Here is a 12,380-nt window from a genome sequence, read left to right as displayed (position 1 = left end):
GCTTGTCTCCTGAGTTTCATGAGCTTGATCTTCATTACCTGTAGTAATTCCTTTCTCGACCAAGGGATTATTTTCATCGAATATAACATGTACAGATTCTTCCACATATAATGTGCGTTTATTATAGACTCTAAAAGATCTACTATTTAATGAGGAGCCTAGAAAAATACCTTCATCACTTCTTGGATCGAACTTTCCAAGATTATCATTACCGTTATTATGGATAAAACATTTACTTCTGAAGGGATAGAAGTAACTAATATTGGGACGTTTACCTTTCCATAATTCATATGGAGTCTTCTTCAGAATAGGCCTTATGAGGCAACGGTTGAGAATGTGACATGCTGTACTTACACCTTCTGCCCGGAAGTGGTTTGGCAGTGAATGGTCTAGTAACATGGTTCTTGCCATATCTTGGAGGGTTCTGTTCTTTCTTTATACAACCCCATTTTGTTGTGGTGAGCCTGGTGCAGAGAAATAATGTGTGTATCCCAGATCATTACAGAAATCTTCAAATGCTCTACTTTCAAATTCTCCTCCATGGTCACTCTGAATTGTTGAAATCAGATGTCCCTTTTCTCTTTCAACCTTTTTATAGAAAACTTCAAAATTTCTTAATGCTTCATCCTTATAAGATAAGAAAATTACCCAAGTGAAACGTGAATAATCATCAACAATAACAAAAGCATACCTCTTTCCTCCTATACTAGCAGTTCTAGTAGGCCCAAATAAATCCATAAGAAGTAATTGCAAAAGTTTTGAAGTAGATACTATATCTTTGTTTTTGAAAGAGTTTCTGGTCTGCTTACCCATTTGACATGCATCACAAATATGATTTCTAGAAAAATTCAGTTTGGGTAGACCAACAACTAACTCATGTTTGGAAAATTTTTCTATCAAATGCATGCTAGCATGTCCAAGTTTCCTATGCCACAACCATGGATCATCAGACATAGAAGATAAGCAAATATGACAATCTATCTTTTCAACACTATCAAGGATATAAATATTTCCATACCTTTTTACAGGAAGGACTATTTTACCTGATTCATCTTCAATAGCACATCCTGTTTCTTAAAATTTACCTCATATCCTGAGTCGCAGAGTTGACTTATGCTCAAGAGATTGTAGTTGAGGCCATCGACAAGATAAACTTCAGTGATGTCATAATTGTTATTGAAGGTAATTGTTCCAGTACCAATTATTTTGCCTTTTGAATCATCCCCAAACTTAACACTTACTCTATCAATTTTTGTAACTTCTTTGAATAGATTTTGTCACCTGTCATATGACTGGAACACGCACTGTCTAGATACCATTTTCCTTTGTGGCTTATTCTGTGATGTTCCTGCAAAACAAGATGATTACTTTCTCTTAGGTACCCAAGCTTGCCTGGGTCCTGGAGGTTAGTGTTACCAGGTTCAGGATTGTTTTTTGGTTTCCAAACCCATCCTGAAACGTTTGTTTTACGAAAACGACAAAAGGAATATTTATGCCCACCTTTGTTACAGTAATGACACATAACTTCTGACCTACTTTTAGGTCTTTCATTAGTGTTAGTACTAGTCGACTTAGTTCTGGCTGGTCCTTTTCCAGTTAACTTGTAAGTTGTCTGGTTTGACCTAACAGAACTGTGACTGGTGGACTTGCACATGCCATTGAGTTGCATTTGCAATTCCTCAAACTCTTCTTAAAGTACTTCTTTTTCGATTTCACATACTTTATGTTTGAGTTTCCAGTCTTTAACTGCTTTAGTGAGTCTTTTAAGCTCATTCATCATTTTTTGAGACTTTTCAAAGTTAAATCAAGAATATCCTGCAATTCATTGCATCTTTCACAATTATAGATCTTAACTCACTAGTTTCACCTCGTGCCATGAAACAGTTTTCATTTTCTTCATCTGAAGTGTCCTCATCTGTCCAGCATCCTAAGGATTTGTTCATTTCGTTTTCTAGAATTGTCATAAAGCAGATATTTGCTATCTCTTCGTGGTCTAAATTGTCCTCATCGCTCCAGCTTCCGAAAGATTTGTTCTTATTGAAGCCTCTAGAGATCTTCCTCTTTAGTTCTGGGCACTCAAGTTGAATATTCCTAAATCTTCCACATTCATAGCATTTTCCATCATTCTTGTCATGTTCGTTGTATTGCCTGGATCGTCTTGGTGGAATTCTTCCTTTCTTTGTGTTCCTGTATCTTCTCATCAATCCATCCATGTTTTTTGATAGCATAGCAATCTCTTCTTGCAAAGCTTCAGGATCATCATCAATTTCGTTTTTAGCTATTTTAGTAGAGGTTTTGAATGTGACTATTTTCTTTTTTTCTTCTTGACTGGTCTTCTTGAGATGACTCTTTTCAAAAGCAATGAGTTCTCCTCGTAGTTCATCATAGGATAATTTGTTTAGATCTTGAGATTCAAGTGTGACTACTTTGGTCTGCCAAGTGGTTGGGAAACTCCTGAGAATTTTTCTAACTTGATCAGCACTAGTGTAAGGCTTGCCAAATGCCTTTAGATCGCTAATTATTTTGCTGAACCTGGCAAACATCTCTTCAATAGATTCTCATTCTTTCATTGAAAAGAGTTCGTAATCATGGACCGGCATGTTGATATTTTTTTCCTTTACTTTGCTGATTCCTTCATAAGTGACCTCACGTTTGTCACATATTTCTTTGGTTGTGTCACAACTTGAGATTTTCTCATATTCTTCACCACTTATAGCGTTATGAAGCAAATTTCTTGCTTTGTTGTAAACTCGTACCACTTCCATTTGCTCTTTTGTATATGAATCTATATCTTCAGGATCAGCAAGTGGTGGAGTGGTAGCTGGTAAGGTATAGTTTCCCTTTTTGATGATTATCCAAACTTTGACGTCATAAGCTTTGGCAAACATATCCATTCGCACTTTATAATGGGAGAAATGTTATCCATTGAAGTATGGTGGTCTAACCTATGAAGTTCCTTCCCGAAAGAGAGATCCTATGATAACTTGATTTGCCATGATCTTTTCTCACAAGCTGTTAAGCAAAACGTAGAATGTGAGCCTTGCTCTGATACCAATTGAAAGTACAAAAATGGGGGGAGGGGATGAATTGTATATTTTTAAATTTAATCGCTTATTAGTTGACTAGATCGAATAGTCGACTAGATGTAATAACCTAACAGTTATGATGACAGAAAGTAAATGCAGGAATTAAAGACACCAGAATTTTTTGCTGGTTCGGATTCAATGTGAATCCTAGTCCAGTCCCATTGGGTTGCAAGGGAGTTCTCTTTAGTAAATGCGTTTCTCCGAGTATAGTTGAAATGACTTGACAACACAGTTCCTCTAACACTCGTTTTTTTTATACAATGTCTCACCAGTGTTATACTCTCTTTTTTCTCTGACTTGTTACACATCAGATCTTAGTGTACTACAATATTTGTTTGTAGTAGAACAAAGAGAGGGATTTTTGCTGCGATCAAAATATGTCTGACTAAGGTTTAAGGCTGGGTATAAATACTTTGATGAAGGTCGAGGCTCGACAACCCAAGAGATTTGATCCTTGGAAAGAGATTGATTCTTTCCAAGAATAAGATAGCTAGTCGTTGCTCTTCCTTGATTTCCTTTTTTAACAGATGTATGTAATGAAGGCTTGCTCATTGATTGTTGGTTCTTCCGAAATTAGCCGCGTATCAATCTTTACAGGATCTTCGATCTTCCGGGTATGTTGGCCTTGATTCATGCCTTAAGTTTAGACTTGCTTGATACTCTCTATCGGATCCGTTAATCTTTGCTGATTGATTTGCTGATTGAGTTCTTTCCTTAGGTATCCAGATTTGCTGATTAATTTCTTTCCTTAAGCATCAAGATTGACTCCAGCGATCTTGTAGTATCTTCTTGATTCCTTGTAATTGATTTCCTACATAGGTATACTATTTGCATCATTAAAACTGGATCTAACAGTTCTCGTGTAAAAAAATTCGGACTCAAGCATATTATGCTTGAATATTTTTCGGATTTTGAACTGTGTTTTTGTTTAGATTTATCTTTACATGAAGAGTGGCTTTAATTTCGATTACTTTTAAAACCGTAGCTATTTTTCAATTACCACTTTTAAATATGGCTATTTTTAAATTTCAACCCTCTTAATATGGTATGCTATTGTCCGCTTTGGATCAAGCCCGTACGATTTTTTTGAAATTTTTTTACTCCATTAAGAGATCTCTACACCTTATATGTAGACTCCCAATCTGTTCGGCTACCAATATGAGACTTTGTTCCCACACCCAACACTGTCTATCTCCCAAATATTTACCTCCTCATATTAGTTATTTTGCCAAATGTGTTACTATTAATTAATCATATGAACAAATCTGTTTTGAGTTAAAAAGTTAAAAATTGATGATGCAGTAGAGTAAGATTAGATAAGGCTAATAATGTTATACAACTGAGCAAGCGTTTCAAGGCTGCAAAGCGACTCTCCTTAGGTTTATCCATAAATTGGCAAAGCTTATATTATCGACAACATATATAAGACACAACAAGTCTTGTAATTGTAATTTATTAAAAAGCACCTATCAAGCTTCGATATAGTTGAAGGGGTTGGGATCCCCTCCTGTGATGTTTGGTCCAGTATTGTTCAATAGGGTACTGATTTTCTGACACGTGTCCTACATACTAATTAATGGACAAGATCTCTTTAACTAGAAAGCTAGTTTAACCATGGTTCAATTTCTCTTCTCTTCCATTCTACGTCTATGTGGTCAAGACTACCCATATTTCCTTTCGCTTGATGCTAATGAATTATTGTTCTTTTATGGATCTGTTCAAGTTCATTTTAGCATAAGTAAAGATAGAGGTGGAGCCAGGATTTAAAATCTATGGATTCTGAATTTGTCACCGAACCCATAACTCGTTTTAGTTACTGGGTTCTGTTTGACCCAAAAGATGTTAAAACCTTTATGGATAAATCAATCAAAGATGAAGGGGAAAATCGTAGCCGAAGATAATAATCTCTAGAATAATAATAAGTGAAGAGAAGAGAGTTGCAAAGTTTCCTTTTTGTTCTAGATTGATAAGTTTCCCAGAATATCGCCCTCTGTTACAAGGTCCTTTTTCCCCCTTATATGGTATATACTAGCGAGAAGCCCTTCTGAATTGTAAGAAATAAAATATAAAGAATATTCGACGGAATATTCTTAATATCCCCTAATGGGTTTACACTTCTACAAGGGTTGTATAGTTTCTTCTTTCGCCTTAAAGTCGTCTCCCTCAGGACGCCGATTCGAAGGTACTTGGTCGTTTGTCGTACTCATCATAGGTTGAGGTCAGTCAAATTTGGACCCATATAGTTAGTCCCTCCGCTTGTCGGGGTCGCGGCCGGATGCATCCTCGATGAGAGGACTTCGTGCATTCTTTTGGAGAAATTTGATCTGTGGGAACGTTATGACGTGGCCAATGGGAGTTGGTCATCATGTTTAGCAAAACATCGTGTGGTGCACTTCTCCGGGAAGTGATGTCAGCTTTATGTGCGTCATCATTACGCATGTTTTCGAGGCGGGGACTAACGGCTTGGTTCTTCGATTCTTGCGCTGCTTTGAGGCCAGTCGCCTCGATTCTGGCGCCTCCCAATCCTATAAATAGGTGAAGGATTTGATTTTTGAAAAACTTTAGCCATTCCTCTCTTGAAGACCTCTTTCGTTCTTTCTCATTTGCTATATTATCCTTCTGTTCTTCTTTCATTCACCATCTGAAGCTTCTTTTTCCTTCCTCCTTTTGTGTTGATATTCCTTCAAACGATATTATGCCGAGGTCTCGTCGTTCTCACGAAGAGGTTCCTGAAGCCAGCCCGTCATCAATGGTGCCTCCTTCTGACAGCGGAGATGTAGTGGTAGAAGAGAGTGACAGCCCTCATACGGTGGAGGAGCTACTACCGAGGCACCTCTTATCCCGGAGTGACTTCCTCAAAGATCCACCTCCTACCCCGAACCCCCTCTTTTCTGAGACGGAGTAGGTCCATATTGATGCCCTTCGTATAAAGTATGACATTCCTGCTCATGTAGAAATAGTTCCAGCGGGGAGGGATTATGTAGATGTCCACAGACCTGGGTACTGTGGTTTCTATGAGTACCCTTTTTATGATCGGCTACACCCTTCCTCTCTTCCCCTTAGCAGAAGAATTCTGTAGATTTTACCAAGTTTGCGCCGCATAACTTTCGCCATACACGCTTAAGGTGCTTATGCTATTAACTAAGTATGCAGAGTTGGCGGAGTGTAGCGTTTCTGTCCACCACCTTTTGCACCTGTTCACGCCTGGCTTCCTCAGGGGTACTATGGTGCATTTGAGGCTTCATGATATGAAAGGGCTGGTAGTTGGAACAGATGACCGGGCGAGCTGCAAGTTTTGGCACAAGTACTTCTTTGTCAAGACCGAGCACGTCGTTTCTGACTCCGCCAGATTCTCAGAGCGGTGGAACGAGACTCATAAGTGCTGTCATTCATTATGTTCCCCTCTCTTCTGTATTCACTGCAAAGTTTATTTGCTTGCCATTTTGTAGCTATGGGTCGTCCGCCTCGCCCCCTTGGAGGTATCAAGGATTGGGTAACCTGTCTGTTGCCTCATACAGCAGAAACTCGAACTTGGCACGTCTTCGTGCAGCGTTATGGCCCTAAAGGTTCCTTGGGTAAATGTCTTACTTACTACTTCGTTGGCCATGCGACCTTGCTTAATGGTGCGACCCTTTGTGATGACAGGTCGAGGAGCTTCCAGACAGAGGGCGCCGGTCCCCGCCTTTAGACAAGTCGTTGCTACTGCAGATACGCAATTTGTCTTGAGTGAGGCTGTCCGAGAGGGTCGTCCTCAACCTACTCAATTGGGAGATCCGTCTCGAGTTGTGAAATCACCTAAAGATGCTTTCTTTCTGCGATATCAAGATTAAGTTTAGTGATGTTCGAAGCCATTTTAATTCAATACATAGCCGCAAAACGAATTCCTCTAGGATGACACTTTTCATCTCAACCATACTATCAAAAAGAAAAAAAAATTAGGATCTAAAACAATACACATCAGACATGAAGAGGGTGGTGGTGGTATTTATCAGTCTTGGCTTGAACGCAGCAAAGTCTTCGACATAGCAAGGAATGGTAATGGTGTAACCCTTTTGATTAACAAAATTTACTGCCTCAGCCTCTTTGAGTAACTGAATCAAAAATGGGCGATTGAGGTATGAAACATTATCTTTTACTTTCTCTATTTGAATCTCTAGATATCCTTTCGGGACATTGTTATTTGCTTATTTTTTTTCCTGGACTAATTTGAATAAGGTGAGGCAAGTGCAAATATTTATTAAGAAGAGTCCTCTCTCCACCACCCAATAATTAATATTGCAAATAAAAGAAATACTAGTCATAGAGAGCAAAGAAGGAAAAAAGAAACAAAATGAAAGAATAGCTTGAAAATGGTTAAAGAAGAACAGCTGAGAGGAGAAACAGAACCATGGTTAAACTAGTTTTTAGTTAAGGAAATCTTGTCCATTGATTGGTTAGTACGTCATGTGTCAGAAAATCAACACCCTATTGAACAATACTGGACCAAACATCACTGGAGGGGATCCCATGATGTATATTTTTAAACTTAATCGCTTATTAGTTGACTAGTTTATCGAATAGTCGACTAGATATAATAATCTAACAGTTATGATGACATAAAGTAAGATACAGAAAGTAAATGCAGGAATTAAAGACACCAGAATTTTATACTGGATCGGATTCAATGTGAATCCTAGTCCAGTCCCCTTGGGTTGCAAGGGAGTTCTCTTTAGTAAATGCTTTTCTCCGAGTACAGTTGAAATGACTTGACAACACAGTTCCTCTAACACTCGTTTCTTTTTTTATACAATGCCTCACCATTGTTATACTCTTTTTTTCTCTAACTTGTTACACAACAGATCTTAGTGAACTACAATGTTTGTTTGCAGTAGAACAAAGAGAGGGATTTTTGGTTCGATCAAAGTATGTTTGACTAAGGTTTAAGGCTGGGTATAAATACTTTGATAAAGGTCGAGGCTCGACAACCCAAGCGATTTGATCCTTGGAAAGAGATTGATTCTTTCCAAGAATAAGATAGCAAGTCGTTGCTCTTCCTTGATTCCTTCTTTTAACAGATATATGTAATGAAGGCTTGCTCCTTGATTGTTGGTTGTTCCGAAATTAGCCGCTTATCAATCTTTACAAGATCTTCGATCTTCCGAGTATGTTGGCCTTGATTCATGCCTTAAGTTTAGACTTGCTTGATTCTCTCTATCGCATCCGTTAATCTTTCTGATTGATTTGCTGATTGAGTTTTTTCCTTAGGTATCCAGATTTGTTGATTGGATTGTAATCTTTGCTGATTGATTTCTTTCCTTAAGCATCAAGATTGACTCCAGCGATCTTGTAGTATCTTTTTGATTCCTTGTAATTGATTTCCTGCATAGATATATTATTTGCATCATTAAAACTGGATCTAACAGTTCTCTTGTAAAAAATTCGAACTCAAGCATATTATGCTTGAATATTTTTCGGATTTTGAACAGTATTTTTGTTCAGATTTATCTTTACATGAAGAGTGGCTAAAATTCGATTACTTTTAAACTCGTGGCTATTTTTCAATTACCACTTTTAAATATGACTATTTTTAAATTTCAACCCTCTTAATATGGTATGCTATTGTCCGCTTTGGATCAAGCCCGTATGATTTTTTTGAATTTTTTTTTACTCCATTAAGAGATCTCTACACCTTATATGTAGACTCCCAGTCTGTTCGGCTACCAATATGAGACTTTGTTCCCACACCCAATATTGTCTATCTCCCAAATATTTACCTCCCGGTATTAGTTATTTTGCCAAATGTGTTACTATTAATCAATCATATGAACAAATCTGTTTTGAGTTAAAAAGTTAAAAATTGATGATGCAGTAGAGTAAAAAGCTTATATTATCGACAACATATATAAGACACATCAAGTCTTGTAATTGTAATTTATTAAAGAGCACCTATCGAGCTTCCGTATAGTTGAAGGATCAAAATATGTCCAAGAGCGATATTAAAAAAAAATATTTAATTTTAAGTTGTTAGATATAAAGCTCGCCATTTTGATGAGTGTCCTCGATCTGCAAAGGGATATCTTTCTATTCTTTCATTCAACGTTTTTGGCTAAAGTCAGCCTTAATGTCGGGTTTGTGAGACATACTTTATTTCTGAAAGTATATGCGTAACCTTCTCAAAATTATCCACCGACGAATGTTTGTTCCTTTCGAACTAATAAAGCTTAATAAAGTGACAAATAGTTCGATAAAAGAAAAAGAGGTGTCCCTTTTTACTTTCCAATTACAGCAATAGTGTAAAATACTTTTTACTTTTACACCATCAATATACATATATAGATTAAGGGTATGTTTGATACGAAAAAAAATATGTTTCTTAAAAAGTGTATCCTTGAAAATATTTTCTTAAAAAATGAGTGATTTTTTAACTTATTTTCCTACGTTTGACTGGTGAGTGAAAAAAGTTATGAATTTTTTTCCTAGTGTTTGGTTAGTGAGTAAAAATAATTTTTTCAAACAATATATAATTTAGGCAAACACTATGAAGGGGGAAGGAACGATGGTGGGGGCACCGGAAAGGCGGGGGCGGGGTGGATATGGGTGGTGGGTGGTCGGGCAATTGGGTGGGGGTGGGTGAGGTTGGGTGGGTGGTCAGTAGGGAATGGGATAGGTGAGTGTAGTGGGGGTAGGGGTAGGGGGTAGGGGGTAGGGGTTGCCGGGGGGTTTGGGTGATAGGGCATGGGGGGTGAGTGGTTGGGGTGGGAAAGGTTAAAAAAGGGTTTTAAAAAGTATTTTCCTAACCAAGAGAAAGGGAAAATATTTTCTTTGATCAAAATATTTAAGTAAATCAAACATGAGAAAATTGAATTATTTTTTTAAATGTTCTCCGTCTTACCAAACACACCCTAAAACCACAGTTAAATGGTTAATCAGTGTAGGTTATACATAGTTTCTGTACTCTTCTGGATCAAGTTACGTTATTGTATTTCATGATGAGATATTATATGAATTTGATGTTTTAATTTATGACGTTTCCTAAATTTGTAAGGTGACCATGTTAACGATCCCAATCATGGAGCCATTCCATTACAATTTTAAATTCTAGTGTGTTAGTATCACGTGTTAAACTTGACAAAATATCATCGGAGTTTAAACATAAGTTCAAAAACATGGGAACAGGAGACGACTAAGATATCCCGTACAATTAGTAGGTCGCACAAGAAATAACAGATAAGGGAAAACGAGGTGAAAGAAAAGAAAGGTTAAAGATATAATTTAAGGATTTAAATTATAGCACTTATAATGTTATTAGTAAATTTTAATGTGCGAATAGCAGATGAATTTTCAACTTTATGAGATTATCAATTAATTCTTATAAAGAACAAAATACTTTTTATCTAATAAATAAACTGATTGTATATATAAATATTTTTTTACAATTTCACTATAAAAAACTTAAACTCATCAGTTGGACAATTTAAAAATTTAGGGTGTGTTTGGTATAACAGAAAATATTTTCCGTGGAAAATATTGTCTTGAAATATAAGTAGTGGTAATCTTACTCATTTCACAATGTTTGATACGCAAATTAAGGAAAATAAAGAGTATTCATAAATAATTTAGATACAATAAACATGAAGCCATAAACTTTCGAACCAATGACCTTCCGAACCCACAAATTTCATAAACTTCTGAACCGCTAAACTTTCGAAACCGCGAACTTTCGAACCCGTAAACTTCCAAACACATAAACCTCCGAACTCATAATTTTGGAACTTGTAATATTTCGAACCTGTAAATCGAAAGATGAAAAAAATTAAAACTAAAATATATTAAAAAAGTTTTTTTGGGGGGGTGGGGGGTTTATGCAGAAAAACGAAAAAAATAGAAATTTGAAACTACAAAAAAAAAGGTTAAAAAAAACCTTTTTTTGCGGGTTTGGGGGCAGTGGTTGGGGTGGGTGGTGCAGAAAAACGAAAAAACAGAAATTTGAAAATACAGAAAAAAAGTAAAAAAAAAACCTGAAATTTGGAAAAAAAAAATAAAGGAAGCCTTTTTGGAGAGAGGGGTTGGGAGAGGTGGGGTTGGGATTAGATGTGTGGTAAGTGGAGTTTTTGGAAAATATTTTCCTAATTTTTTATAAAGAAGTCATTTTCCTCGAATTTCAGAAAAATATGATATCTAAAAAAATATTTTCTAAACTATTTTATGCAACCACACAATGAAAAAATGGAAAAAATATTTTCTGTCGTACCAAACACACCCTTGGCATAAAACTCAATGGATGTTATGCTGAGGATACAAAATCTCCAAAGTATAGCCAGCATGTGATGACTCTCTTCTGAGTGGTTAAATTAATTGACATACATAACAAATAAAGTTTAGACTTCCTAGTAGAAAAAGGAGATCATTTTCCAAGTAGAAAAAGGAGATTATTTTAGAAGGGTCAGAGAAAATGATAATATATAGTGCAAACTGTACTAGTTTTAAACAATCCTATCCACCACCTCTGAGACCATATATATGCATGAAAGCTACTTCTAAGTCTCACATCAGTATCAAAGATAAAGATGCACTTTTTATAAAGCTACTTATAATTATTTTATACAATTATATATCTAGAAAGAGATGGCCAATTTGAATACGCCAGAGAGACACAATAATGAAACTTCTTGTTTGTCATTATAGGACTCCAGAGTTAGCTCTAGGTTTCTATTCAATTGAATTTTGCTCTGTAACATTTTTGCTACCTATTCCATTGATTAGATAGGAATACTACATCATAATTTTAACAACTCTCTTCTACATTCCGCATAGATTATCCTCTTAAGTTAAATTTTGATTGCCGCATTTTTGCGATTATAAAATAATAAAGTCGGTAATTTTTTTATTTTTTGAAAAAGGGAATATTCATTCGAAAAACTAAAAAGTGGTAGCACTAATTATATGTATTATTGCTGCCATTTCTAATTACGCTCTGTATATCAACTTTAAACTGTAATTAACAAACATTTGGTTTCATTCTGAACTAGTGTCAGCGAAAACTAGTACTCTCTTCAACAACAATAACAACCCAGTGTAATCCCACTAGTGGGGTCTAGGGAGGATAGTGTGTACGCAGACCTTACCCCTACCCCGAAGGAGTAGAGAAGTTGTTTCCGAAAGACCCTCGGCTCAATAAGACAAAAGGACAAAAGAAAACAATATTAGTAACACCACAGAAACAATATGAAAGAAATATATATATAAACATATATATATATATATATATATATATATATGAAAAATAAGAACAACATGAAATCAAGAGGAATGATA

General features: G+C 36.2%; 1 protein-coding gene across 1 annotated transcript; it reads right to left on the bottom strand.

Annotated features, from left to right (window-relative positions):
* Positions 1–2,558: 2,558 nt before the first annotated feature.
* LOC142165891 (uncharacterized) lies at positions 2,559–2,894 on the bottom strand. Its single transcript, XM_075224278.1, has one exon. It carries the CDS (start codon positions 2,892–2,894, stop codon positions 2,559–2,561), a length of 336 nt encoding a protein of 111 aa, XP_075080379.1.
* Between the last annotated feature and the right edge of the window lie 9,486 nt (positions 2,895–12,380).

The sequence above is a fragment of the Nicotiana tabacum genome, chromosome 11, assembly GCF_000715075.1.
Source record: "Nicotiana tabacum cultivar K326 chromosome 11, ASM71507v2, whole genome shotgun sequence".
NCBI lineage: Eukaryota > Viridiplantae > Streptophyta > Magnoliopsida > Solanales > Solanaceae > Nicotiana > Nicotiana tabacum.
The sequence above is the reverse complement of the archived record's forward strand: the minus strand, read 5'-3'. Positions and strand labels throughout refer to the sequence as shown.

Bases quoted from the DNA above. Each gene is read 5' to 3' on its own strand.
- LOC142165891 (XM_075224278.1), bottom strand. From the start codon at position 2,894: ATGGATATGTTTGCCAAAGCTTATGACGTCAAAGTTTGGATAATCATC.